The sequence below is a fragment of the Alligator mississippiensis genome, chromosome 4 (assembly GCF_030867095.1).
Source record: "Alligator mississippiensis isolate rAllMis1 chromosome 4, rAllMis1, whole genome shotgun sequence".
Lineage (NCBI taxonomy): Eukaryota > Metazoa > Chordata > Crocodylia > Alligatoridae > Alligator > Alligator mississippiensis.
The window spans coordinates 137189665-137217346 of NC_081827.1; the positions used below are offsets into that span (position 1 = coordinate 137189665).

General features: G+C 43.2%; 1 protein-coding gene across 2 annotated transcripts in view; it reads left to right on the forward strand.

Moving 5' to 3' along the window:
* Positions 1–27682, forward strand: part of BORCS5 (BLOC-1 related complex subunit 5) — a 124196-nt gene that overhangs the window by 68532 nt on the left and 27982 nt on the right. The window contains exons 1-2 of one of the 2 annotated variants that reach the window (XM_019482239.2): positions 14987–15200; positions 24335–24492. In XM_019482239.2, coding sequence (XP_019337784.1) covers positions 15002–15200; positions 24335–24492 — 357 coding nt within the window. In that variant the 5' untranslated portion in view covers positions 14987–15001. Of the gene's footprint in view, positions 1–14986; positions 15201–24334; positions 24493–27682 lie in introns of those variants that run through there. The other variant, XM_006267896.4, reaches the window with a different exon arrangement.

Consider the following 27682-nt stretch of genomic DNA (forward strand, 5'->3'; position numbering starts at 1 on the left):
AATATTTGAAAGCTCGTGGCGCACGGGCCAAGTCCCAGAGGACTGGAAAAGGGCCAACGTGGTCCCCATTTTCAAAAAGGGGAGGAAGGAGGACCCGGGCAACTATAGACCTGTCAGTCTCACCTCCATCCTTCGCAAAGTCTTTGAAAAAATTATCAAGGCTCACATTTGTGAGAGCCCGGCAGGACAAATTATGCTGAGGGGAAATCAGCACGGGTTTGTGGCAGGCAGATCGTGCCTGACCAATCTAGGTTCTTTTTATGACCAGGTTACGAAATGCCTGGACACAGGAGGAGGGGTGGATGTTGTATACTTAGATTTCAGGAAGGCCTTCGATACGGTATCCCACCCCATACCGGTGAACAAGTTAAGAGGCTGTGACTTGGATGACTACACAGTCCGGTGGGTGGCGAATTCGCTGGAGGGTCGCACCCAGAGAGTCGTGGTGGATGGGTCGGCTTCGACCTGGAAGGGTGTGGGCAGTGGGGTCCCGCAGGGCTCGGTCCTTGGACCGACACTCTTTAATGTCTTCATCAGTGACTTGGACGAGGGAGTGAAATGTACTCTGTCCGAGTTTGCAGATGACACAAAGCTATGGGGAGATGTGGACACGCCGGAGGGCAGGGAACAGCTGCAGGCAGACCTGGACAGGTTGGACAAGTGGGCAGAAAACAACAGGATGCAGTTCAACAAGGAGAAATGCAAAGTGCTGCACCTAGGGAGGAAGAATGTCCAGCACACCTACAGCCTAGGGAATGACCTGCTGGGTAGCACGGAAGTGGAAAGGGATCTTGGAGTCCTAGTGGACTCCAAGATGAACATGAGTTGGCAGTGTGATGAAAGCCATCAAAAAAGCCAATGTCACTTTATCGTGCATCAGCAGATGCATGACGAATAGGTCCAAGGAGGTGATACTTCCCCTCTATCGGATGCTGGTCAGACCGCAGTTGGAGTACTGCGTGCAATTCTGGGCGCCGCAATTCAAGAGGGATGCGGATAACCTGGAGAGGGTCCAAAGAAGGGCCACTCGTATGGTTAAGGGCCTGCAGACCAAGGCCTACGAGGAGAGACTAGAGAAACTGGATCTTTTCAACCTCCGCAAGAGAAGGTTGAGAGGCGACCTTGTGGCTGCCTATAAGTTCATCACGGGGGCACAGAAGGGAATTGGTGAGTATTTATTAACCAAGGCTCCCCCGGGGGTTACAAGAAATAATGGCTACAAGCTAGGAGAGAGCAGATTTAGATTGGACATTAGGAAGAACTTCTTCGCAGTCCGAGTGGCCAAGGTCTGGAACGGGCTCCCAAGGGAGGTGGTGCTCTCCCCTACCCTGGGGGTCTTCAAGAGGAGGTTAGATGAGCATCTAGCTGGGGTCTAGACCCAGCACTCTTTCCTGCTTATGCAGGGGGTCGGACTCAATGATCTATTGAGGTCCCTTCCGACCCTAACATCTATGAATCTATAAAAGGCAACAGAGGCCTGAACAGCCTCTAGCCTCTCCCTGTCACCAATAAATTCCTAGACGTATCCCTTCCTGTATGAGAAACTGCCGAACTCGCGGAGCTTCAACAACTCCGGGGAAAAGAACGAATTTGTCGTAGTCCTCTAACAAGGATTTAAGCAGAGCTGAACCTGGAAACTGTCCAGCCTACACCACAACCATCTTTGGTGTAAGTAAACAATCTTTAAATCAACCACTACGCGTCCGTGACTAATTCTAGCTCGCCCCCGGTCTTCTCCGACCCCGCGTACCTGGGTTGCTGGCCACAGCCTGCATGCTCAAAGACGGGCCTGGATCGCCCCCGGCCTGCACATGGCGATGAGGATGGGATCAGGAGAGGGCACGTTAGAGCTAGAATTGGTTAAGAACTGCCCTTGGCGCGATAACCAATGCCAAGTGAAAAGCTTTGAAGAACTGGAGGCGCATATCGCTTACCACCAGGCGGGTGGAACGGGTGAAAGATTTGTAAAAGGACGCCTTTCGCTAAAGGGAGAAGAGGGAGTCTCCGAAGACGGAGCCCCGAGAGAGAGGAAAGTGTATTTGCTCCCTGCGGCGTTCGGGTGTATAATGAGAGACGAGCGCGTCCTGTTCAGGCCCCTCGATACTGTGTCCCTCGCCGGACCCAACCCGGCAGGCGAAGCGAACCCGACCTTCACCCGGGAGTGTGCCCGATGCCTACGATATGCTCGGGAGAGTGAAGAACCGGTGCCAATCGGCCGGTTCCCTCCCCTCATGGCGGCTAGATTAAGGGGTCACGAGCTTCCATCCGAGCTCCGCGAAGATCTGGAGACGGAGGAACGCGCTGCAGATGAGAGGGTGGCCCCGCGGTACGACAAGGGGGGAGAATTAAGTGCAACTTCATAGATTTCATAGATTTCATAGACATTAGGGCTGGAAGGGACCTCGGAAGATCATCGAGTCCAGCCCCCCGCGCAAAGGGCAGGATGTCAGCTGGGGTCATAGGATCCCAGCAAGATAAGCATCCAGTTTCATCTTGAAGGTGTTCAATGAAGGCGCTTGAACAACCTCCGGCGGCAGGCTGTTCCAGACCTTGGGGGCTCGGACAGTAAAGAAATTCTTCCTTATGTCCAGCCTGAAACGATCTTGTAGTAGTTTGTGACCATTCGTCCTCGTCATCCCTTGGGGCGCTCTGGTGAACAAACGTTCCCCCAGATACTGGTGATCACCCCTGATAAACTTGTAGGTGCCCATCAGATCACCCCTGAGCCTGCGCTTTTCCAGGCTAAAGAGCCCCAGGGCTCTCAGCCTGTCATCGTAGGGTCTGCTTCCCTGACCCCTGATCATGCGCGTGGCTCTTCTCTGGACTCTCTCAAGCTTCTCCACATCCTTTTTGAATTGTGGAGCCCAAAACTGGACGCAGTACTCCAGCTGCGGCCTCACTAAGGCCGAGTACAGGGGGAGAATGACGTCCCGGGATTTGCTTGAGAAGCATCTATGGATGCAAGCCAGCGTTTTGGTCGCTTTACTAGCCGCAGCATCGCATTGCAGGCTCATGTTCATCTTGTGGTCAATGATGACCCCCAAGTCTCTTTCTTCCATAGTGCTAACCAACATAGCACTGCCGAGCCTATAAGGATGCTGCGGGTTTTTTTTCCCAAGGTGGAGAACCTTGCATTTATCGGCATTGAACACCATCAGATTTTCATCCGCCCACTTGCTGAGCCTGTCCAGGTCAGCCTGGATCACCTGCCTGTCTTCTGGCGTGGATGCTTTGCCCCAAAGTTTGGTGTCATCGGCGAACTTGGCCAGTCCGCTTCTGACTCCAGTGTCCACATCGTTAATGAAGATGTTGAACAGTATGGGTCCAAGGACAGAGCCCTGGGGGACCCCACTGGTCACAGGACACCACTTTTTGTACGATTACTAATCTAATGTACAAGAATTTAAGTTTAAAGAACCAGCTGCAGATGGCTATTCAAGCGGTCAAAGAAGCGGCTGAGAGAAAGGAGCCTGAAACGCCAGCCCAAGATGGCACCGAGCAAGAGGGAGACCGCGTGGAAGAACTGGAAAAGAAGGGTGGAGCTTCGGAGGTACCCACTAGAGTTCGGTCAGCGACTCCGCCCATTGATGCAGCGTCGTCGCCGGCAACCCCGCCTAGCGACGCCTCTACCGACCACACCTTCCTGCCAACGAAGGAGAGAGTCAAGCGGAGGAGTGCTTCCGCCCCTCCTGCCTGAAGCGGCAACAGCAACAGCGACTCCTGCGGCAGCAGTTCAGCCTATAACAACATCAACTCCTGAAAGAGCAGCTTGCCCTACAGCCACGATCAACCAAGCAACTGATGAGCAAGATGTTATCGCCAGTCTCATTCGTGCTTGGACAGAGTTACAACAGCTGTACAAAGAATCTGAGATGGAGTCTGACGAGGCTTTAGTCTCATGGCTGGACCTTATGGCCCTAGAGTTTAAACATAACTAATAGTAATCTTCTTTGTCAGTTGTCACGACTGCGTATCCTGATGGAGCCAAGATTATCTCTTGATCAGGACTGTCGACACCCGACTGGACTTCAAGGCGCCAGACGTCGTGAATCCAATCTTCCACCACTGCCACCGAGAACCCTAGAGGAGTGATACTTTTGGATTTCTCCTACAGTGTTCCGGACTCAACAAGTGGCAGCTTCGGATTTTAGGGGATGCAGGCCAATGGTAATTGGCCTATGAGTTAGGTTTTCATTATTTAGAGGAGCCAGATGACGGATCCTCAACGATTTCATCCAATTGAGCCATGAAAATTTTGTAAATCTGTTGAATAAGATCATTAATCTATTTTTTTGAGAGTTTTTTGTTTACAGATCCGAGATTCAGAGTGCGTGGCAAAGAGGAGCCCTAAGAGGGATGACATCACCGAAAGAAGTGAGGGCCTGACGTACGACTTCGCCATGACGCCCACTGAAGCTCTGATTGTGCAGTTTTGTTATGAATCAGATTATGTGTTTGTGTTAATTATTGTTTCTTGATTATTATGTAACTCAATCCCAGGACAGCAAATCTTATGTTTGTTTATTTGTTTGTTTGCTTATCTGTTCGTTTGACGACTCACGAACAAGTTCTAGAATGATAAGTGTATAGCATAATTTAGCTAGCTCTCAGCAAGGGGGGATGTCACAACCCAAAGTTGTGATTTTTTGTTTGTGTGTGCTTCGGCACTGCTAAATTATTTTTCCCGCTAAATTGCAGCTTCTTTGCATGGTGGAGTCTTCTGCTGCAGAAGAGAACCCTGGTGCAACAGAGAATTTCCCGCCAGTTTGAAGCTTTCTTTGCATGGTGCATTTCTTTTGCATCTAAGAAATGCACGGTGCAAGGAGTTCCCGCCATTTGTATGAAGATTCGTGCCACATTATTGGCTGATTCTAATATATGCACACGTGACGGCTAGCGATTGGCTTGCTAGCCGTATAAAGGGCTTGGGTGGTTTCCGCCCAAGTTGGAGAGAAATCAGTTGGAGGGGGAGAGCGTGAAGATCTCTAAGCGCTGCGGATCCTCACGGACCCAACGCATTTCTTAAAAGGCAACAGAGGCCTGAACAACCTCTAGCCTCTCCCTGTCGCCGATAAATTCCTAGACGTATCCCTTCCTGTATGAGAAACTACCGAACCCGCGGAGCTTCAACAACTCCGGGGAAAAGAACGAATTTGTCGTAGTCCTCTAACGAGGATTTAAGCGGAGCTGAACCTGGAAACTGTCCAGCCTACACCACGACCATCTTTGGTGTAAGTAAACAATCTTTAAATCAACCACTGTGCGTCCGTGACTAATTCTAGCTTGCCCCCGGTCTTCTCTGACCCTGCGTGCCCAGGCTGCTGGCCACAGCCCGCGTGCGCAAAGACGGGCCCGGATCGCTCCCAGCCCGCACAGTATTTTGCTCGCTACCTGATCCTAGAGCCACACAGCTACATGCTGTTCCTTTTCAGGGCTAGTGATTAATCTGCAGTCTGACTCCGTGTTAGAAGAAACATATACTTCTTAAGATACACTGGAGGATACCATATACCAACTGGATGAGACTGGTAAACAGGGTTTTATCACAGAGCCCTAAAAGAAGAGAAAGATACAGATTTACCAGGTGGCTAAGATGATTTTTAAGGAGGAGATGAAAATAATATACATAACTTTTTCCACTTCCTGTTCCACTCCCGTTGTTATGAAGTACTTTAGTGAGCTTTCTGGTCTTCCTTGGATGCATCAGGTGTGACCAAACACCAAAGCCAGAGATGGGATGTACTGGATCAGCAGAAGAATCAGCCATAGCAAATATGGTGTTAAATGCAGTAGCAACTGATTTATATCTGTTCCACCAGCTGAGAAATCACTAGGGCCAAATTGGCTTTGCAATTTCTGTATCAAGTCTGTTTCGTTGGTGTTGCCCACCTGTTGACACCTTGTCATTAGTGAGAATTGTAAAATGAAAGAGGTTTTAACTCTTCCCACAAGGGATCCTGGTTAGTTTGAGGATGGATGTTAAAATGTACGAAAAAATAAAAAGATATTGATCTTCCATCAACAGTGCTGTCTTAACCCAAGTCAGTGTCCACAGAAATCTTGTATTCTTTCCTTCTCTTCTTTTCAGTCTCTGACAGTTCCTTTTTTATTTCTGTCAATGTTAAGCTTTCTTGTTTCTTCATTTCTATATAATAATTCACTCCCTCTTTTTCCCTAGAACTCTGCCTATACAAATCTCACTATCTTCTGCTCACCTCTGCTTTAAAATTTTAAATTTATTCCAGATTTGTTTTCAAGTGCTAGCTTATGGAGTTTGCACTTTTGTTCAGTATTCAAAAAAACCTGTCAAAAGTTCTGGTTTAGAGGTTGGAGATGATTCTAGAAAATACCAACATTTCCACCAAATTTTTGTCTTTTTTTTTTTCTTTTCCCCTGCAAAATACTGACTTGATAAGGTAACTTTTCCATTACTAAAACTTCCTAGACTGTTTTAAACCAGTCAGTGATTTTGGGGGTCTTGCTTCTCTTTGTGCACACACACATGCAAGCAAGTGTGCTTGCAGCAGCTCAAATAGAAGCAGTGCAAATTTGAACTGGGTCTTTTCGCCTCGGTGCACGTGCCTGGACATACACTTTGGTGTGGGGCAAATTGTGCCACTTGGGGCAAAATAACCCTGCCTGACTCCTCCTGGATCTCCAGCCAGAGGGAGCTAGAGCCTGGGGCCAGCACCTGTGCTGTCTCCAGCAGTATAAAAAGCTGCCCTGACCTGGCCCCATGAGTACAAAAAGCTGCCCTGGTAAGTAGCTTAGGGCTACTTGCTTTCATGAGCTTCTGGGGCCTGGTCATTTGGTACCTGGGGACACTACCCCTTGTGCCAGCTGGACTGCTGAAGCAGCCCTGAGAGTTCCCTGTACCCTTTACCCATTGCGGCAGTCTGGCAGTCTGCTGGGGGGCAGCAGGAGGGCAGTGATCAGGGGGCTGGAGGAGTGAGTGGGGGAAGGGCCTGGGTGGGGCAGCGATGGGTGGGGGCTCGTTGGGCAGCGTTCAGGGGGCTGGGGGAGTGGGTGGACCAGCTGGGGTCCCCCCCATGGTCCCGTCCCCCCTCCTCCAGCCTTCCCTACCCCCTACTTATCAGCAGGAGCCCAGATCCAGCTCCCTACAGCCTGCACTGCTGCCTGCCCCACACAGGCAGGCAGGGTGCTCCAGCACTGGGGTGAGCGTCAGCCAGAACATCTCTGTGGAGGACTGAGCCTCTAGTGACAATCTGGGTTTGTATAGCCTGGCCGGCAGCCAGAGTGTGACTCTGGCTGTTCAGGCTCTGGTTTTGGGTGGCACACACTGCAGTCATGTGAACCGCGCCACTTTTTGGGGGGCTTAGGTTTTTTTTACTTTGGGATCCCTCAGTGTCAAAAAACCCCCGCTGTGGTGCAAATTAGCAGCACGGCAAATGCACGCTTGTGAAGCACATGCAGTCTGTGGCACTGCAAACCACACATGTGCACTTGTAGAGACACACAATCAGTGTTCCAACTGGACCTTCCTGAGAACTCTGCAACATAAAATTCCTAAGGAATTGATCGCTCATTTTTGAGTGGCTGCAAGAATTAAAACGGCAAAGGCCTGAAAGGGTGCATCCACACGAGCGCACATGTGCGTCTTGTAGCATCTCAGAGCCCTTTGAGATGCTGCAAGAGGCACATGAAGGAACGAAAAAAATGTTCCCTGCACTGCAGATTTGCAGCGCGGGGGCAAAATTAGACCCCTGGATGCAGGGGTCAAAAAAAAATGCTGGGGGGAAAAAGCAGGGCAGGCCATGGTCCCAGACTGTGTCCTGAGGCAACCAGAGTGCTTTTCTCCAGGTATCAGGAGTCTTTCTCTTTCAGTATCTTACTAAAAACTTGTGATAGCGTGAACTAATTCTGCTCTAGAAAAATTGTAAAACTGGAAGGAATCCATCTGAGTGTGGAGATTTACCATTTCTGGGAGGCTTAATTACATCTAGTGTCTCCTCAGGGTTGATGCCCTCTTCTAGAACCCCTTGGTCCTAAGGGTCTAATGTAGGTAAATTTGCTTTAATTAGTTATTCATGCATTTGTTTAGGATTTGCTGGAATTAAAGATAAAGATTCTTATAATAACTTGCAAATGTTTTACAAATAGCTTTTGAGCTGGTTAAGTCCTTTGGAGTTCTCCAGACAGGTGGTATAGTTGTTATTGTCATTTAATTTTTTTTTAATGTATTGGTGAACAGTCTAGCAGAGGGTGCTCATCCCTGGCCTGTGGACCACGTAAGGTAGCCAGTGCCATGTCATCTGGCCTGCAAGTTCTTCACAGGTTCTTGGGCAGCCTCTTGGCCTGGGGCCTTGCGCACTGGGGCTGGGCAGAGGTGGTGCAGGACCCTCGATCTCAGCTTGCAGGAAGCTATGCCACTCGTCTGGCCAAAGCTGCAAAAAGATTAAGAACCACTGGTCTAACAGTTTTGTTTCTGTTTTCATAATATAGCTGTTTTGTATATCTAACTGCTTTCCCCTCGCTTTCAGTTTGTAACAAACCTAACTTGTGTGTAGAACGTATATAAAAATTAATCTGGTGTATTTTTTTTAAGGCCTTTCTACCTCCCTAGTCAGATTTTACACTTCCTCTATTCTAGTCTTTCTTTACTTATTAGAATGCCTTCTGATGACTCCCTTGAGAACATCCCATAAAAGATTCTTTTAAATTTGATTTATCTTATTCTCGGTGAAATACACCTTGATTTCCTCTTTAATAGTTTGGACTCTATCTTAGTTATACAAAAATGGGATAGTCAATTGCCAAGTTTTTGTTTTGGGTTTATTCTCCCAGTGTCTCAGATAAATAACTGTACTGGTCTGTGTTCTGACCAAACAATTCCACCTTGTTGTGCTGTTATAGTATTTTAAGTACTTATTAGGAAATCAGGATCATATATATGCATGTTTATAGTTTGTGTGCTGTTGAATAATGATAAAGGTAGACATTTGGTCTTTATTAGCTACATAGATGTTCCCTAAAGCTAACATTCTACCACCAATAGTTCCCTTAACAAGCATACATTTGCTATCCATACATTTTTCCTTTAGCTGAAAAGATACATGCTTTGCTATGGTAACTGCAACTCTTCTTGTTCAATTTTTGTGGAGGGTAAATTGGCAGAGTGGAGTCACTTGCCCTTTATGTATTTACTAGCCAATTGCCCGTCATGAATGAGGGATTTCAAAGAAGTGTTTACATGGCCCTGCCCCTGTCCCTGCCCATTCTGTTGCCCCTTACTGGCAAGTCACAGGTCCCCCAGCCCTGCTGCTGCCCCTCACTCCCAACCCACTCACCCCAGTCTTGCCTTCCTCCATTTAATATTATTGCAAAAGACATTTTTTGTAGTGTAATGGTTGAGTTTATTCAACATCACAAGAATAGTGGACTGCTACCTGCTGTCTCTGTAGTTTTTACTTGATTAGTTGCCACTGTATCTGTGTTTAAATTCTGTTTGTAAGATTAAGTTCTTTTTCTGAGAGAGTTTTTTTTGGTTTTAAGGCATTTTTTGTTTTTAACTCCCCCTTCCCAGCATTCCCCAGCAATCCCATTGCATGAAGACAAACAACACCTTTAACTTTAACCACAAAAATATTACCAGAGCTTTATGTTCTCCCAGCCTCTTCTTCCCTTCTCCCCATGTCCCCAAACAGTCCCTGCTCAGGTGCTCTTCCTCCCCTCCATCCCTAGTGTGTGAAAATTCACTGTTGCTCCCAGTCAAGTCAGTAACCGAACTGACTTTTCCAATGTGATTAAACGCCTTGGAAGTCCCGTTTGCCATTTTGGGTGAAATCATGATGTTATTTTATGGACTTAAACGATTAGCTCCAGCAGAGAAAGGAAGCTACATGACAGCCAGTCACTACTCCAGAGAACATGCCATTTCAAACTGCATTTATGTCTCCCCTTCTCTCCCTTCCCTGGTCTTTTTAATTAGGTGCTCCCTTTAACATTTCAAACCTCATGCGTTTCTCTTCCCAGATTACTTCAGGTCGTGTTCCAACGTAACCAGGATTTACTTGCATTTAGAAAATAAATTCCTATTATTAATTTTCACACAGGTCTTCTTGTAAATCAGTAGCTTTAAAACTCCCCATTTAGATTTATTGTCTTTCTGTCTTCAAAGTCTTTCTTTTCTTCTTTTGTTGACTATTTGCTGCTCTGTTTTGTTTCTGTTTTGTGTTTCAGCATCTGTGTCTGAAGCTGCTTGTGCTTTGGTGCTGTCTCCTAGTTTTAATCTGCAGAGAAGATTGACTGGTTCAGTCTTATCTTTAAAGGTGTATCGTTGTCCTTCCTGACCAAATAGGAGCTTAAAGGGATAACCTCATCTGTGTTTTATTTTTGATTCTTTGGAATGGGTTGTAATCTCTTTCAGTTTTTGTCTGCTCTTTAGAGTATATAATTTATGATGTATCTTGGAAAAGACATACTTTATATCCACCCAACTTAACTGTAGAAAGCTCTCCAGATCTTCTTTTCATCTGTTCTTTTTGTTTGAAGTAATACATTCAGAGAATTAAATCTCTACATCCAACTGCATCCTTGGGAGAAGCATTGTGAGATCTGCTTGCTCTGTATATGGATATTAGTGTGTTTGTCTCCAGTTCTAAAAAGATTTGGAGTGCTTTTTTTAAGGAGATAGTAAGATCTCCTTTCTCCACTCCATTAGGGAGCTCCTTGATTCTGATATTTTTCCTATGAGCGTGGTTTTCCACATCTTGTTTTTTCTGAGAGCTCCTTTCTTTTCCCTTTTCCTTTTCTTTAGATGAATTTTGGAGTTCTTTATTAGCTTTAAAAATTTTTATCCACATTTTTCTCAGTATCTTTAACTCTGCTTCTAAATTCTGCCATCTCTGACAATTTTATCAAGCTGTAGTTCTATGAAGGATCTAAGAGATATGAATTCTGATACAAACTCACCCTGTTGTCTGTGATGATAGAAGTGGTTTTGTTTGGTTTTCTGCTTTTTTTGCCTTGCTTTATTTCCAGCCTCAGCTCCCATCTGATTCCTCAGGGCCTGCCTACTACTTCGCATCTTCTTCTTTTGGTGAGCTCATTTGGCAGAGAGCTTCCCATATCAGTCTCCTTACATGCAGCTCCCCTGTAACATTTAAGGGAAGATGTTTCTGAAGTCTGGAAGGTGTTAGGCAGAGACTATGCCTTTGGATTGTGTCAGATTTCCCCTGGTGCTCTGGCTCTAAGCAGCCATCCTCCCTAGTGACTTCACATGCCCAGTATTGCCAACCCCACCGTGTCAAAAATCAAGAGACAAACTCTTAAAAATCAAGAGATTTGGTCTGTAAATCATGAATGCTCTGTTCTAACCCTCCTTCCCCCTGGGTCCTTTCGCATGTGCCCTGAGCAGCTCCCCTGTCCGTTACGGCCCTGGGCTCAGTACTGACCTGGTGGGGCTCCTTGCAGCCCCTTGCGGCTGGGCCCTGCGTGGGCTCCACTCCCACCCGCTCTCCCGGGGACTTTGCGGCTGGTTCCAGCCCGGTTGGGCATGAGACGCGCCAGAATTAAAAGTCCTGAGACTTAAGAGTTCTCTCATACGTCAGACTTAATTTGTGAGTTGGGCTGGGGTTGAGCACCCTGTGCTAGACTGTTCACCAATACATTAAAACAAAAAAATTGTGAATTGGACTTTATTGTGAGTTGGAGTTAATTTTACTTAGAAATTGCAACTCTTGCGATAATTTTGTGAGATCTGGCATTATTGCATGCCCTCCATTTTATTTTCTTCTGCTAGTAGCTGCTGTTTGTACAAGTCATCTGTGTATATATCTACTCTAGTTCCCTTTTGCTTGCTTTTGTTTTATTAGTGCTCTCCTGTTTCTAAGTTATTTTGTTGTCTTATTCTAAGCTGTCCTGAGCCTTTGTTGGGAATGGCAGCATATAAATTGAATAAACAAACAAATAAAATACCCTTCCCCTCTTCTCTTGTCTGTGATAGATAATTGTGTTCAAGGATCTACTGATAGCTTAATAACAAAACAAGCAAGTTGATTTTATTTTTAAGGGCTTGACACAGAAGGGAGATAGTCCTGTATTGAAATCTTTGGCCTGAGATTTTGAACTCTGAGTTCTGTTCCTGCTTCTGCTAGAGCTGATCGTCTGTGAGGTTGGATTGGTCACTTGTTTGGTCTGTGCCTTGGATCCCCATCATTAAAATGGGGATAAATGCTACTTCTTTTCTCCAGCCTGGTATATTTATTTGTATGTTATTTAGAGAAATGGATATCTGATCTTGCATCAGGGGAAGTTTAGGTTGTATGTTAGGAAAACCTTTCTCACTAGGAGGGTGGTGAAGCACTGGAACAAATTACCTAGAGAGGTGCTGGGATCTCCATCGTTGGTGGTTTTTAAGACCTGGTTGAAAAAGACCTGCCTGAAATGATCTAGCTGGAATGATCCTGTTTTGAGCAGGGGGTTTGACTAGATGTGACCTCCTCAGGTCCCTTCCAACCCTCATTTTCTATGATTCTATGATCTTGGCTGCAGCTTCTACATGCTACTGTAAGGCGGATAACAGTGATAGGTCTATATTGAATTTTTTACCTTTTTTTTTAAGATGCTCTGACTGTGTATGAATCTATGACTACCAGGTAAAAGCAGTTTTTTGGCTTTGTATCGCTTGAATATCTCTTTTTCTGTGGGGTTCTCACAAACTTTTTTTTTTTTTTTTTTCCCAGTGCTGGATTTATTTTCAGGTCTGTGGCAGGAAGTGGAATGTAAGGTACTGCAAATATATGGAAGAAAACACCTTTAAAAACTGCTTTGTGCCCCAGAAGTAGAGAACCCACATGAATCTGGACTTGGCAGGAGCTCAGCTGTTTGTTGCTGGCTTAACACAGCCATATGCTCTCCCAGAGAATGTGGGTTCCCTCCCACCTCCTCACCTGTTGCTTCAAAAGCAACATATTGGTTGAGCCAAATTCCTGGCAGCTGCTTGTGACTTTTCAATGGTGCAGCTCATTCAACAGACTGCATATTCTTGAGACATATGATGACTTCACAGTGGCAAAGTGAGAGCCTGTGAAGCAATAAGGCTTTCTCTTCATGTTTTATTTTTCTTCTCCAATGGGTTAGGATAGGGATTTCAGTCAATCCAAATGAGATGTTCTAGTTCTTAAATGTGGGAGTTGAGTTCTGTACATTAATGCACCACTAAAATATTTTTAGTTTTTAGAGTGCTGTATTTACTTGAATACAAGATGAGATTTTTTTCCCTCCAATTGGCATGTGGGAAAAAGCCCCTTGTCTTATCACATACAAGGAAATCTCACTAAATACAGAGTGTATCATTAAACTACTGGCAAAAGCAGCAGGTGCTCAGCAATGGAAACCAGCTATGAAGTTAACTAAATGCAGCAACCCTGATCATGGCTATAAAACATGTAGCCCACATTGGGCAAACATGCTGATGGGAACCTATTACAATGATAGGTTAGTGCAGCCCATCTGAATATGATTTATGGTAGTACCCATGAAGCACAAGTCCCCTCACTGTCAACTCTTTTTTTTTTTTTTTTACTTCCTCTTTGCACCCCAACTGAGCTGCACCTTTATTTCCAATTTCCAATTATTCCTGTTTCTTCACCAGCATTAAATATCTGGCAAATATCACTAAACAGGGCCCCAAACAGTTCACCTAGAATCCCTCTGTTGCCTCCTTTCTCAGTCTGGTGCTAAGATTAGTGTGGCCCCACCCTCCATGAAGTAGAGCTGGATTTGCAGCAGTTTCCAAAAACAGGTAACATCCATCAATTAGGGATGAACTAAGTGTATGGGTACTATATAGAAATTGCTATAGCCGTACTTAATTTCAAGATGATTATTTTCAAATTCACTCCTCACTTCTGCGCGCTCCAGGAGAGCAGCGTCTGACAGCAAGGGGAAGGGGCTGCCAGGCAAAAAGGCTGGGGGAAGCAGAGAGCAAAGGGGCTACCTAACCCTTACAGATTTATTTTCCCTGTTATTAGCAGTAGGAGAGAGACAAATTCAAGGCAAACTTCCAATAATTAGATTCTATACCTGGAAAATTGTAATAAATGTATAAATTTTCCATGTATAGGATCTAATTATTAGAGGGTCATCTTATAATCAGGGTTATCTTCTATTCCAGTGAATCCAGTAATTCTCAACAGCGCCTAGAGGCAATGGCTGGCAGTGTTTTCTAGCAGTGGGCAAGAATGACCCAGCTTGGGTCTGAAATAGGCTGGAGCTAGGGCCCAGCCACTGCCGCCACTGCGGCTGCTCCCAGTGGTGTGGCTACAGTGTGGGTGAGGCCCCCCAGGTCTACAGGCCCAATTCAATCGCTACGGAGGCCGTAGAATGCCAACCCCTGCTTAGGGTGATAGAGGGTCCTATTGTTAAAAGTAAGGCCCTGAATCTGAAAACACATGCTCATACATTATCCAGCTGCAAACACAAGATTATATTAGAATTTAAGTCAGTCATATATATGAGACTTTGTAGAATCAGGGCCTAAAAAAAGACAAGATTAAATGGGAAGTTGTAGCATACACCATCATGTAGGTGGCAGGGGGAAAGATAAGTGGTATAGGTAACTGCCAGTGAAATTGGTCTGTAAAACTAATTACAGATATCTTAATGCAAGTGCTACAGTGGAAATCTAGGGTGTGTGTTATCTTGTTGTGAAGAATTATGTTTTTAAAGAACACAACATTTCTGTGGTCCCTAAAATCTTGTTTCTGGAGAAGGTGCCGGAGATACATGGTGTATACTGGGGGGAGAGATACCTATAAAAATTTCTGTTCCAGGGGTGTCAAACTTATGGTTCATGGGCTGGATCCAGTTTGTAGATGCATGTCAGATGGCTCACACAGTTGGTAAAGAGACAGGGCGAGCAGGAGCTGCCATTGAAATGCAGGGCATGAAGCCCAGTTGGTCATATGTGTCGGGTGGGTGGGTGTGGCGGTATAAGACAAGTGCTGAAGCACCACATGCTCCCATACTGCACTGGAACATGGTCTTGTGTTCAATGCAGATACTGCAATGTCTGACTATTGATAAGACCCAAAGAGTACTGGGGCTCCACTGCCAGAACAGTCGCAACCTAGAAGATGAGATTAAAATGAGTTTTCCTTCTGTCCATGTGGAAATTCAAGATCATCTGTCTCAAATAGGGAGGACTAAGAGTGTCCTAGCCTACATTCCTTGTCACGGTAAGGGAATATGCTGTTTTCTCACACAATGGCTGTTCGGTTTGTCTGCAGCCATTTCGCTATTTCATTCAAACCGCAGAACATTTGAAAATATGTGGAGCATGAAGCCAAATTTCGTTTAAGGGCAGATGATGGCCATCTACCCAGGGATGAATTTTTCTCTTCTGAGCATGATTTGGGGAAAGCCTACTGCTGCTGACACTTGCTGCATGAATCAAATCACCCTGGACCCTGCCCTACTGCATTCACTTGCAGTATAGGCTGTGGATGTAGTCAGTAAATGAAACACCATGATGACTATGGATTTACTAACCATAATTTAAGCTTATGCTATGTGCATAAGCTTGCATAGATTGAAGTGTTCAACCTATAATCAACACGGGGAAAGAAGAATAAGGTATGTTGGTCAAGGCCATCACTAATTGGCCAGACCAGGTTTGTATAATTGCTTTTTGAAAAGCACTGATCCTAATTAAAGGTAATGGCTGTCATACCTTGATGCTATTATCTCTCGGTGAGAAAAACTGAATTATGTGTAACTAGTTAAAATTCTCTTGAATGGCAGCATGTTCTTGTTCACTGAATATAGTAGGGTAGAAATGTAGAATCACTTTTTGCCAGTCTTGGATGATCTTAAGGAGCCTGTGCTAAATCACAGTAGTGTGGCTCAAGCAGGAAGTCCCAGAAGCTTGTTTCTGAGTGACCACAGAGCAAACTTGCAGATATAACAACTAGCCTTGTCAGCAAAGGAAAGAAAGCAATTAACACATCCAGCAGAAGGCCTGAAAGAAGACATTATAAAAGAAGGCCTTGATATAGATGATCCAAATATATTATAGTAGGGCTATGCAACTTGCGGCCCAGGGGCTGCACACAGTCCATGAGGAGTTGATTTGCAACCTGTGGGCTACTGTCCTGTTCCTGCTTCTCCCACCCCCTCTGCTGCTGGAGCCGGGGTCTCCAGGCTTCTCCTTTCTCCTCTGGCTTCTACTTCTTGCTCTTGGGGGAGGGTGGGGGGGGGAGGGCAATGCAGCCCATGGGCCCTAGCAGGGTACTGGTAGCATGGTGGGGGGCCTGTGTGGCCCTTGGCCACTTGGGAATTAGACAGACCTGCATCATATCATAACTTTAGGTCACAGATAGTAGTAGTAGTTGGTGTAACCAAATGTATTGGATGTATTTTTAAAGTTTCTTAGATAAGTTGTAGAAACAAAGCAACTTTGCCAATGAAAAACATAAACTAAGTTGAAAAGAAAACAGTATGATGACCAGCGGCATTTCACCATGGTGAAGGAGGGAGCTGCGAAATCATCCTTTTTCTAGCTGTAACTTTCATAAGGCCATAAAAGAACTGCTTCAGTTCAGTTCCAAAAGTTTCAGTGAAACTAATTTGAGTAAAACCTATCAGATGAGGTGTATTAGAATATTAAAACAAACCATCTATCATCTTCTTTCATATGGCTGATGTAGATATAGAACAGCAACTATAATTTTACATTTAGGTGGTTGAGCCAGACAGTTGCGTGAGGAGCAACAGTGTATCACTGTGATACCTCCTTCATATTTGTGGATCGGGCATTGAGTTGTTATGTTCTGTGGTCTGTTCTGGGTGACCAGTCACACACTGGAGAGTGTTTAAGTTTCCATTTGTGCCTCAAGTATCCACATCTCCTATGATCTGTGCAGATACAGTTTCGAGTTGCCCATAAGCGTCGCAGGAAAGCAAAGCCAGGGACCTCCTGTGTTGGATCTATCACAAGATGTTTATTCAGGACTTCCTGTGAACTCCATTTGATTTTTCCAAGCTTCATCAGGATTGAAGTCACATTGAAGGTTAAAGCACCTGGATCCAGAAGGGCTTGTGCCCCTTTAGTCGATGGTGAGGAGCATTGTTGAGGTCCTGGTAGATGGGAAGATGTTTGTTTTCTTTAATTTGCTCAAGTTCCTGGAGAGTTGGTGCCTCATGACAAATGAATGTGTGACATGCAACAGCACAGGCAGCCAAGGTACTGGGGCCAACTTATGGGTTCCAGTGATGCACCGCATTGCAGAGTTCAGTTCACAAGTAGACTACTTCTGGTCCATACCCGGTGCACAGTACTTGGCTATAGAGTATGCATGGGCCGGTACCAATGTGCATAATGCTGATGCTCCCCAGCTTGTGCTTGCCAATTTCTGTTCCAAATTGACCCCTATCTTTGTCTTGGCAGCTACTTTCTTCAGGCCATCATGGAAGGTTAATGTGCAGTCCAGCCCCACTCCAAGATAAGAGAGAGTGGGGTCATGCTGCACAGTGGTGCCACAGAAAATTACCTTCAGAGTATGCTTAGCATTCCTATTATCAAGATGAAATGCAGTGATTCTTGTTTGCGGAGATTTGGCTTGAGTATCCATTTTTTTAAATATTCCTCCGTGGTATTCGGGTCCTCATTCAAGGTGGACTTGATGTCATTGAAGGTGGCTGCTTGCGCTGCCAAACCAAGGTCATCTGTATATACACATTTATACAATTTTTTTGGTGGCATCTCACTTGCATATACATTCAAGAGCATTGGTACAAGTACTGAACCTTGTGGCCTTCCATTGCTGAGGAACTAGGGTGAGCTGATTCTATCGCTCAGCTGGACACATAGCCACCTACTGCTCAGCATTTTATATCAAGCGTAGTGTTTGGTGGCACAGTATAATCTTTGCAAGCTTCAGCATCAGATCTTTCACCCAGACCGAGTCATAGGCTGATGAAAGGTCTACAAAGGCTGCTCTGGTCTTGGTTTTTTTTCCATCTTTAAATATGAGGTATAGATGGGAGAGAAAATTGGAAGACTCTGCAAATTAAAGAAGACCTGCTGCCATTCTGTGCGCTAGATAGATGTAAGTGTTTTATACTTCTGGGGTGTGACAATAAGAAGTCAAGCTGTAAATCTGTCTCTTGTCTCTCTGTTGACCTGGGTGATGATGATAAAGGGAATTGTAACTGTACCTTACTTTTGTGTCTAATGGGTACTAATTAAGGGAACTGAGCTGTACCTTAATTCTGTGTCTAAGCTTGCAAAGAAGTCCTGATCATAGACTACCATAATTTAAATTCTCTAAAGACCAAACAGTCCTGTGTTTTTTGGTAACACCAAGCCAATCCCAGGCAAAGTTGCCAAAAATCTCCACCACAGCAAACAGTGGGTACTACTGTAATTTTTCTGGTCAGTGAGATGCAGCTTTTCTTTCAAGTCCTGATAAATCTTGAGACAGTGGACTTCAAAAGGGTAACATAACAATCATTTAAGTAACTTTTGAATTTTCTGTCTCTTGAGCTTTGTGCAGCAAGTTTCCTTCATATCACCAGTCCAACTTTAATTGGCAGTAGAAAAGAACATGCCACAAAACGTTGTTTTAAAACATTTGTTTCTAGTAAAATATCCAGTTCGTAAGGATACTTACTAGGAATGACCTGTGTAGCAGATGAAGAGCGTTTGTGTTTGTGTCAATCCTAAACATCTACTGATTTTAAGACCTTCATGCACTAGAGCAAGGAGCTGGGACAGTATCAGCAATAGTGGTGGTAGTGATGGTGATATTGGACTTGCTCATTTGAGAGTATGCTGTTACTGCAATGTAGTGTGATCAATTGCATGATACCTTATCAAAGGTATTACTACACTGGGTGGGAGTGCAGGCACCTTAGAGGACAGAACTACCATTCACAAAGTTCTTAATAAAAATAGTTTGAATAAACAGAATGGAATTCAGTAAGGACAAGTGTGGAGTGTTATACTTGAGATGGAACAATCATGCAAAAGTGAAAAATGAGGAGTGATTGGTCAGGTTACAGAAAAGGATCTGGGAGCTACAGTGGATCACATGTTGAATATGAGTCAACTGTGTAATATTGTTGCCAAAAAACGAAAGTGTAATAGCATTCTGGGATGCATTAACAGGAGTATTATATGCAAGCTCTAGAAAGTGATTTTTAATTTCTACTTAGCACTGGTGGGACTGTACCTGGAGTATTTACCTAGGTTTGGGTATCACATTTCCAGACAGACATGGACAAATTGGAAAGCATCCAGTGGAGAGCAATAAAAATGATGAACGGTCTTGAAAATATGATTGGAAGAACCTGGATTATGTAGTTCAGAGATGGGGAAAACTGAGGGGGATTGGGGAATATTTTTCAAATACGAAAAGATTGTTCTAAAGATGATGCTTATTTGTTCTGTATCTGTGGTATAGGCAAGAAGTAACGGGCTTAAATTACAAGGGAGATTTAGGTTGACTATTGGCAGTTGTCAATGTTACAACATCCTCATAGAATTTTTCAAATATGGGTTGCTTTTTTAAATTTTATTTTGTGGGCGAGGGACAAAGTCATAATATGATTATCAGTGGATGGTCATAAAAAACCTGACCATAAGTTACTCAGGAAGATGTTAGCCATAGCCACTAAGTTTAGAAACTTCTAAATCAGTACATATGGATAACTTCCATCCAAGAGCTGGCAGGGGAGATTTCTGAATTTAATTTTCAATAACTTCTTGAACATCAGGGAACTTCAAGAAGCTTGGGAGAAGTTTAACATAGGGCCAATATGTGAAAAGGGTAAATGAAATGACTAGGTGGTAATGTGAACATTGGTGTAATATTCGCCCCAAGCAAACAACTTACCAAGGACTGGGGAGGATTCTCCATCACTGGAGAATTTTAGAATGAACTTCAGATGCTTTTCTAAAAAACTGATTCCAGTTTGAGCAGGAATTAGTTCAAGGAAGTCCTCAGGCCTGAGACAGGCAATTAGATTGGTTCTTTTGGGCCTTAGGCCCTATAACAAGGCTCAGGTACTCTACATAACATATGAATGATAATATAATGGATAATTCACCACAACCCTTTTCAAGGTTTGATGTTAAGATGATGTGACCATAATTACACAAGACATCCCATTTACCAGTTTTTAAAATGTTGGCACTACATTGACTTTGCTGGTATTCTGGAACTTTGCCAATATTCAGTGAGATGAGGTTATATGGAGCACTGACAGTATGGCCTCATTTGTAGATTAGATGTCCGTGGCTGGGAGTCATGTGCTGCATAGACCACACCATATGGGCCCTTGCTCCCCACTATGTGGTAGGCAGCCTCTGTGGGTTCACAGCAGCGTTTCCACATCATGTGGTAGCCGTCGGTCCTTCTGAATCCCCATACCATGGGCTTCCTCAGCCCTGCAGGCCATGCCACCCAACCTTGCCCTGCCCTGCCCCTAGAACAGCCACTTGGACAGCCCTGGACAAGATGATAATGTGTCTCCTCTGGCCTTTATAAACTAAATTACTGCATAACACAAATCATAGACCTTCGTGTCCCTGGGTGACCCAGCTGGAAATGGGTATTCATTCATTCTGACTGAGTAGAGGACGAGTAGATGCAGGCCACACTACTCCCCTGTGGGCCACTGGCTGCAGAAACTGGCATGCTTTAACCACACCAGCATGATATGCCACTGGGTTCAGACATTTTGAACATTTTGATATTTATACTGTAAAAAAATAAGTGATACAATAAAAGGAAGATGTATTTAAATGACAGTAATTGAAGTATGTATTCATTTTGCAAATTATCTGCTATTTCTGGTTGGTTTATTGTGAAATGTAACAAAGCAATATAAATTAATGTTATTTCTCAGCCTACAAAGTGATCCAGGACTCCTCAGGATTGTGTATAAAATTGGCTGAATCTGAATGTAGTTGGCAAATATGTCATGCACACACAAATGTTGTACTGGTGTTAGCTGGAGGAGTCTCTTGACAAGATTCCTGTATTGTCAATTTTGGTGTTACAGAAATGGCTTTAAACTAGGTTTTTTCCTGCTAAGTGGAAGGTGATTTTGATAGAAATATAAATCAATCTGGAACCAGCAAGAAGATGACTAGTAAGGAGGGAAATAGTTTTAACATGCATCTGTTCATATTCCCTGACAAAAAAAACAGTCAAAGAAAGCTTTGTCAATTCTATGGGTCAGCTAGCTGTGTAGATAGATAAATAAATATCATCATACTTTCAGAAACATCATATTATATATATATATATATAATATGATGTTTCTGAAAGTATGATGCATGTGGTTTCTTTTTTCCCCCCCTTTTTTTAAGTGTTATTTAGAAGCTGAAGCGTGAATCTTTTATCTGTTTACCTAGTGGCAGTTGATCATCACCTCTGTGGTACGTTGTTTGATTGGACATAGAGTGAATGAGAGAGGCTCTTCCTACTATTATGGCAGGCTTCCAGCATGGTTTGTCTGTTTTACAGTACAGCTTAAATGCTAGAAATGTGTACCACTAGCCATTGTTAAAATATTTTGGGTACATGCAGTCCTCCAGCTTCCCTGTTCTCAGTAACCTGTTTTCCCTGTTCTTTCCAGCTAGCCATGACATACTCCCCACATATCTCCTTTCCTGAATCTCAGAACTAGTTGCAGCACCTCAAGTGTTAAATATTCTTTGGGTCCCAAGCTGTATTCATCTGTCTAGTTAGGTGCTTCCCTACTGAGGAATAGGGCTGGCTGCCTGGAAAACAAGAATTCTGTTTAGAAGAAAAAAAATGAGGTTTTGGAACTTTTCCTTTCACATCAAAACACAACTGAGCTCTTTATTATTTTTTTTAAATGCAGATATTGACTCCTGCACCCCAGAACAGCTAATAGCCAAATAGTTAGGGCTTGTTTCACTTGACATGTGGAAGACCTAGCTTCAAGTGTCTGCTCTGCTGATGCAGTTCAGGCATTTGACCCTTGGACTCTTGCATCCCATGTGAATGCCTGAACCACTAAACCAGAGAATGATGTCTCTTCCCTTCCCATTTGGTTCTGAGAAAGCTTTCCCAGGAACATTTAAGCAAAATCAATATCTTCTTAAAAAGCTTCATTTTCAGTGAATTGGCATTGTCAAATAGGGAGAAACCATTTTGTTAAAGGAGCTTTACAATCAGCTGTCTTCAGGAGCCAACATACAATCTGTGTGTTTGCTTTCCATTTGCAGCTTATTCAATCCAAATTCTGTACTAGAAGCAGGGCCTTTTTAGTGGGAAGTTCAGAAGCTGGGCCAAAGATTTAAATAGTAGCTACTTTTTTTTAGATTTCAAAATGGGTTTGATTGCTCAGAAAATCCTAAGCCTCTCTCTCCTCTAAAATTAAGTCATCTAAAAATTGGGCACTCAGATTACTGGTCTTATTTAGGATATGTTGGTCTTGGAAACCCTGTTCTCTCTTAGCATACCCCTTCTGAGATTAGTGTTGATTTCTATGTAGTGGAAAGATGACTTAGCATAAACACCTGCTTTCTTGAAGCATGGCTGCTGATTTGCTGTAAAAGAACGTGCAGTGAATGAATGAAATGTTACTGTTTATAGCACAGTACTTAGCAAGATTAAAAAACCCCCCAGCTAATTGCTTTCTTGATGTTGGAAATTCTGAAGTTATACTCTAACGGGTCACTGCTTTGCCTATTTAACATTGTGCTCACCTCTCTGAATTTTATTTATAAAGTCTGAAGATTGATCTGGGTTAAATTTATTTATAATAGTACACATTCCCAACTTGAGTGCAGAAGGCTAGAAAATACTTCCCTTCCCACATCATCACAAACAGCATCCTCAAAATGATTTACAGTCTGCTCTTTTTATTGTTACCTCAAAAATTTTTTCTGGATTATATTTCAACCAGTGAATTTTATAAAGAAAATCTATCTGAACCATTAACCTCTCAATTCCCTTCAGCCTGTGATTTCATGGATGTGAATTGGAGGTCTTTTTATTATATTTTAACTTTCTTTTTATTGCTTTTCACATTATGGAACCCAGAGCCCAGGTTCTTAAATACATAATATAAGCCTAAGGACCTTAAATGAACATGTTAACTTATTGCAGCCCTTTTCCTGGCTGTTTTCACAAGTTCTCACAGATGGCTTGAAAATTCACCCAAATACCCAAAACTAATTTTAAATTTCAATATCTTAGATAGCTTATAGCCTCTAATCTGTTTGTGTGAGAGTAGTAATTAATGTAAAATTAATTAGTCAATAGCATCAGTTATTTAGACATTTGTTGCCAGGACCTGATTCCATAGGGAAGAATTATTTGTTCCTTTGTGAACCCCCAACAAGACAAGTTCAGGTCTATGATAAGAACATCCCAAGAAGACTGGGTTTAAAAGGTCCAGCAAAGCACTAAAAAGTACTTTGTTTCATGGCTAGTCTTCATTCTTTTTTCAGGTTTAGTTATGCATGTGCTTTGCCAGAGTATGGTGAAGGGTGACTCTCTCAAAGTCAATAGAAGACTTGCCATTGATATAATTGAAGCCAAGGTTTTAAGCCCATGCAGTTCTGTCCAGAATATTAGAGATTTTGACTATCATTGTGTTAAATTGGATTTTAATAACAAGTTTTTACTTCTCCTCTGTCCCTGGCCTACCCTGTTTTGGTTTCAGTGGCCCAGGAAGTATAATTGTGGTGACACCAGGTTGGCAAGTCAGAAATCTTTTTTATACAGTATACCTTAAGGTAAGAGAATACTGTTGTTTAGTAGAGCTAGTTTACTAGTTAGTTTTCTGTTCTGGTAAATTTATCTTCATTTCTGATTGAAGGGAGGGCAGTATAGCACCTTAGAGACTAACTGGTTCAAAAAGGCATGAGCTTTCCTAGGCAACTGTCTACTTTGTAAGACACTGTGAATGGAGTAGCAGTCAATGATCTGCAAAATAGATTTGACTTTTCCCAGTTTTTGTCAAATGATTTTTAAATCATGTGTTGGCAGGTATTCAATCTGAACTTCCCTTTGTTTCAAATGAGCATGATGTTCTCAGGGAATTGTTTCCATTTCCTTCTGGATGTACTCACAATTCTCCATTTGAAATTGTTGTTGTTTTTAAGTTGACGGGTATGTTATATTTCTATAAATCTAGAATAGCTAATGCAGTGCATCTACCACTCATGATTTTTGTTTTCCACCTTCCTATAATCTTCATAGGACTGTTATAGGACAGTCAAGTTTTGAGTCTTGAATTTAAAATTGATTGCCCTTCAAGTATTTCTCAGGCTTTGGAGCAATTGTTTAGCAGTCCGATTCATTCAGTTTATTCCCATCTCTTCTAGGGCTTCTCAGTGGGCAGACCTCACCTACAAGTACCAAACTGGAGAAACTGGACTCTCAGCAAGTGCTACAGCTGTGCCTCCGGTACCAGGATCACCTTCACCAGTGCGCAGAAGCTGTTGCTTTTGATCAGAATGCTTTAGTGAAACGAATCAAAGAGGTATGCCGTATAGAGGGCTGCAGTCTTCTGCCAGGGAGAGAGATAAAAATGAGTCCATTGAAAGAGCATGGAATATGGACCAAGTTAACCACTCGTGACCAGCTTAAATACTTGCAACAATCACTTAAGATTCCTTTAAAATAAGAGACTAAAGGGAAATGGTATGCAAGAGAGAGGTGTTGGTAAATTGAGTATTTTCTTGGTTTACACAGTGGGCACCACTAGCTATTTATTATCAGTACATCTGTTTATGCCATCTCCAATGATTCCCTCTTCTACACCGAAGGAATACCTTTGTTACCATCAGTGCCATAAATAAGCTTAAAAGAGGTGACCTGGGAGCTTTTTAAAAGTACCCCTTTTATCTAAAACAGTAGAATTACCTTACTCTTTGTTTTTTTTGGATTGGTATTGTAAAGATTCAGAAAAAAGAAAGGAAACTGTATTTGTCGCTTGTTCACCTTTTCTTGTGACAGGGAGAAGCTAGTATTCCTTTCATGTATTTCTGCAAAAGTACCTGGAAGAGCATTCCCAGTTGCCTCCACTGAGGGTCCTTGCCCTTTAGGAGAAGCATGGAAAACAAGTTATCTTCAGGAACCAGAGCCACTTGTGGAAGTGAAACCGCCAGGTGGAGAAGTGAACCAAGCAGCTTGAGTATGGGGGGGAAATGGGGTGAAAAGCGGCATAGGCCTTGGAGGAGGTGAGATGAGAAACCTCTACAGGGGAGTAAGGTAGAAATGAACAAGAACCAATAAGAGGAGGAAATTTTCAAAGTGGGTGCTCCATTCCCAACAGTGAGAGTTATAGTTATCCAGTTCTCATGAAAATCAGGCTACTTACCTAGATGCTATAGTTAGGAGCTGAACTTTTGTCATCCATTTCTGAGCATCTTGGATGCTAGTTCTACTGTCTCTTCTGCCTACTTTTTTTTTCTTTTTTTCTTAAATATGAAATCTTCTCTTGCTGCTGAAAGAGTTGGTGATCTTTTGCATTTATAGACAAAGGAAGTGTAAGACAGTTACATGAGAGTAGATCATAGGACTGGCATTCTGCTTCTGGTGTACAGCTCTTGCTGGTCCACAAAAGCAAGTGCTGCCTTATATGTACAGTGCATGTGCGTGGCAGTTCTCAAATCACATTTTCCCACTCGTGTTGTTTTTTTGAGTGGCAAATTCTCACATGCATCTTCTTTTTCCCCAATGCCCTTACACTTCAACTTTCAAAATGGCCCAGTTCATGGGGCACTAAAACAAACTTTATAGAGAAGTCCAGATGTAAGGGAGATGTGGACATCTGGGTAGCCCACATGGTGGTAGGGAGCCCGCTCACTCACTCAAGTGGCATGTTGCCCCCAGCTGCCCAGAAGTTCGATAGCCCTGTCCTGACCTGAAGAATAGAGAAGAACACTTGCCAATATAGTATTTGTCAAGCGTTGCAGAGACCCATTAAACTCACAGGATAGAGCATTGGGATTAATCTTTACCTGCTTTCCATAAACAATGACCTTTTTTCCATTGCGCCCTAGAGTTTAAGTCCCATGTGATGAGCTGAATAATGTGATTCATGAGCTGTTTTGAGGAACCATTGTGTCTTTGTCTTGCTAAGTCCAAAATGACATGGGAGCCATAAATTCTTCTTTTTGCTTTGGCACGTCAAGAACTGAAGCCAGCTATTACACAAGATGTAAAGAAATCTGCAGATGTTGGTGACTCAGTTCACATAAATCCAGAAATTATTTTAATTGCCAACTTAATGACAGGGTAGTGCATTTATCCAAATAAATTTGGTAATTCTTTTGGCTATTTGCATGAGAGTGTGAGTATCGACATAATTTAAAGGAACAGTGTGATTGGCTTCTGCTACAGTCTTGTTTCCTGTAGTTGGGCTTACTCTCTGTAGGAGACATGACAGAACCATCACAGTTTAATGATTGTGATGCCTTCATTTGGCTCATCAATTTATGAGTTTACTTTGTGAATATAAATAATATGCTGGTTTGGGTGGCTGTCTGTCTAGGTAAAAAAACAAAAACAAAATGTTTGGCCATAAAGACATACCCATAGTTGTAGTAGTATAGCTTCTGATAGAGATCTAGAACAGTTTGTCTGCAAAGGGTGGCAGCAGCAGTCCCTTGATACAAGGATGCCAGTCTTTCAGTAAATATGGAAATCATTGGTGAGTTTGTATCTGTAGAGGCATTTTTACAGGCTATAAGCATGTTTGCACTAAAGGAGTTGTACAAAATTGACAATTGAAGTAGGGTAACTTTTGTGTGACAAAAAGGTTCAGGGACTTGTCTACACAGAAGTTTTACCAATTCAGTTTAAATCCCTTTTTAAAATTCATTTTAATTAAACTGGTACAAAAAGCTGTGTGGACACTCTTATGTTTGCTTTTAAACTAGTGGTTTCAATCTTTTTTTCATTTGTGGACCCCTACAAAAATTTTGAAAGGAGGTGCAGACCCCTTTTGAAATTTCAAATAGAGGTGCAGATCCCTTTGAATTGTAAATGTGGGTATTTACATACTTTTGATTGATCTTAGTCACCTTTCATGGACCCCTTAGACATAGTCTTCAGCTCCCCAGGGGTCCATGGACCACAGGTTGAGAACAACTATTCTAAATCAGGCTAACTTCAGCTGAGCTTATTTCAGCCTTATTGGTAGTGATCTAACTAAACTTTCCTGAAGACTAATTTCAAAGTAGTGCAACTTCTGTGTGTGTGTGTGTGTGTGTGTGTGTGTGTGGCCTAAGAATCAAAGTAGTGCAACTTCTGTCGTGCGCGCACACGTGTGTGTGTGCGTGCGTATGGCCTAAGAAAATATTGTATTAAATGTTACAGATCCTTTCACCAACATATATATAAATAAATCTGTGTGTGTGTGTGTGTGTGTTTTTAAAGAGGATTTTGTACAACAAAACAATCCAAATTTATGCAACTCTTGCCTTATCTATGCTAACTCAAAGCCCTATTTAAAACCCTACTACTGACTAGCATATTTAAAACCAGACTGATTTGCTACTAAGAGGTGCGCAGATTTTTTGGGCCAATACTGATGGCCGATTGTTGACTAGCCATACCGACTAATACTGATCCAATTGCTGATATGCAGCCCAGCAACATGGAGAGCAGCATCTGGCTGGAAAGTCTGTTGAGGGGAAGCGGGAGGGGAGGCCAGATCGAGGCCC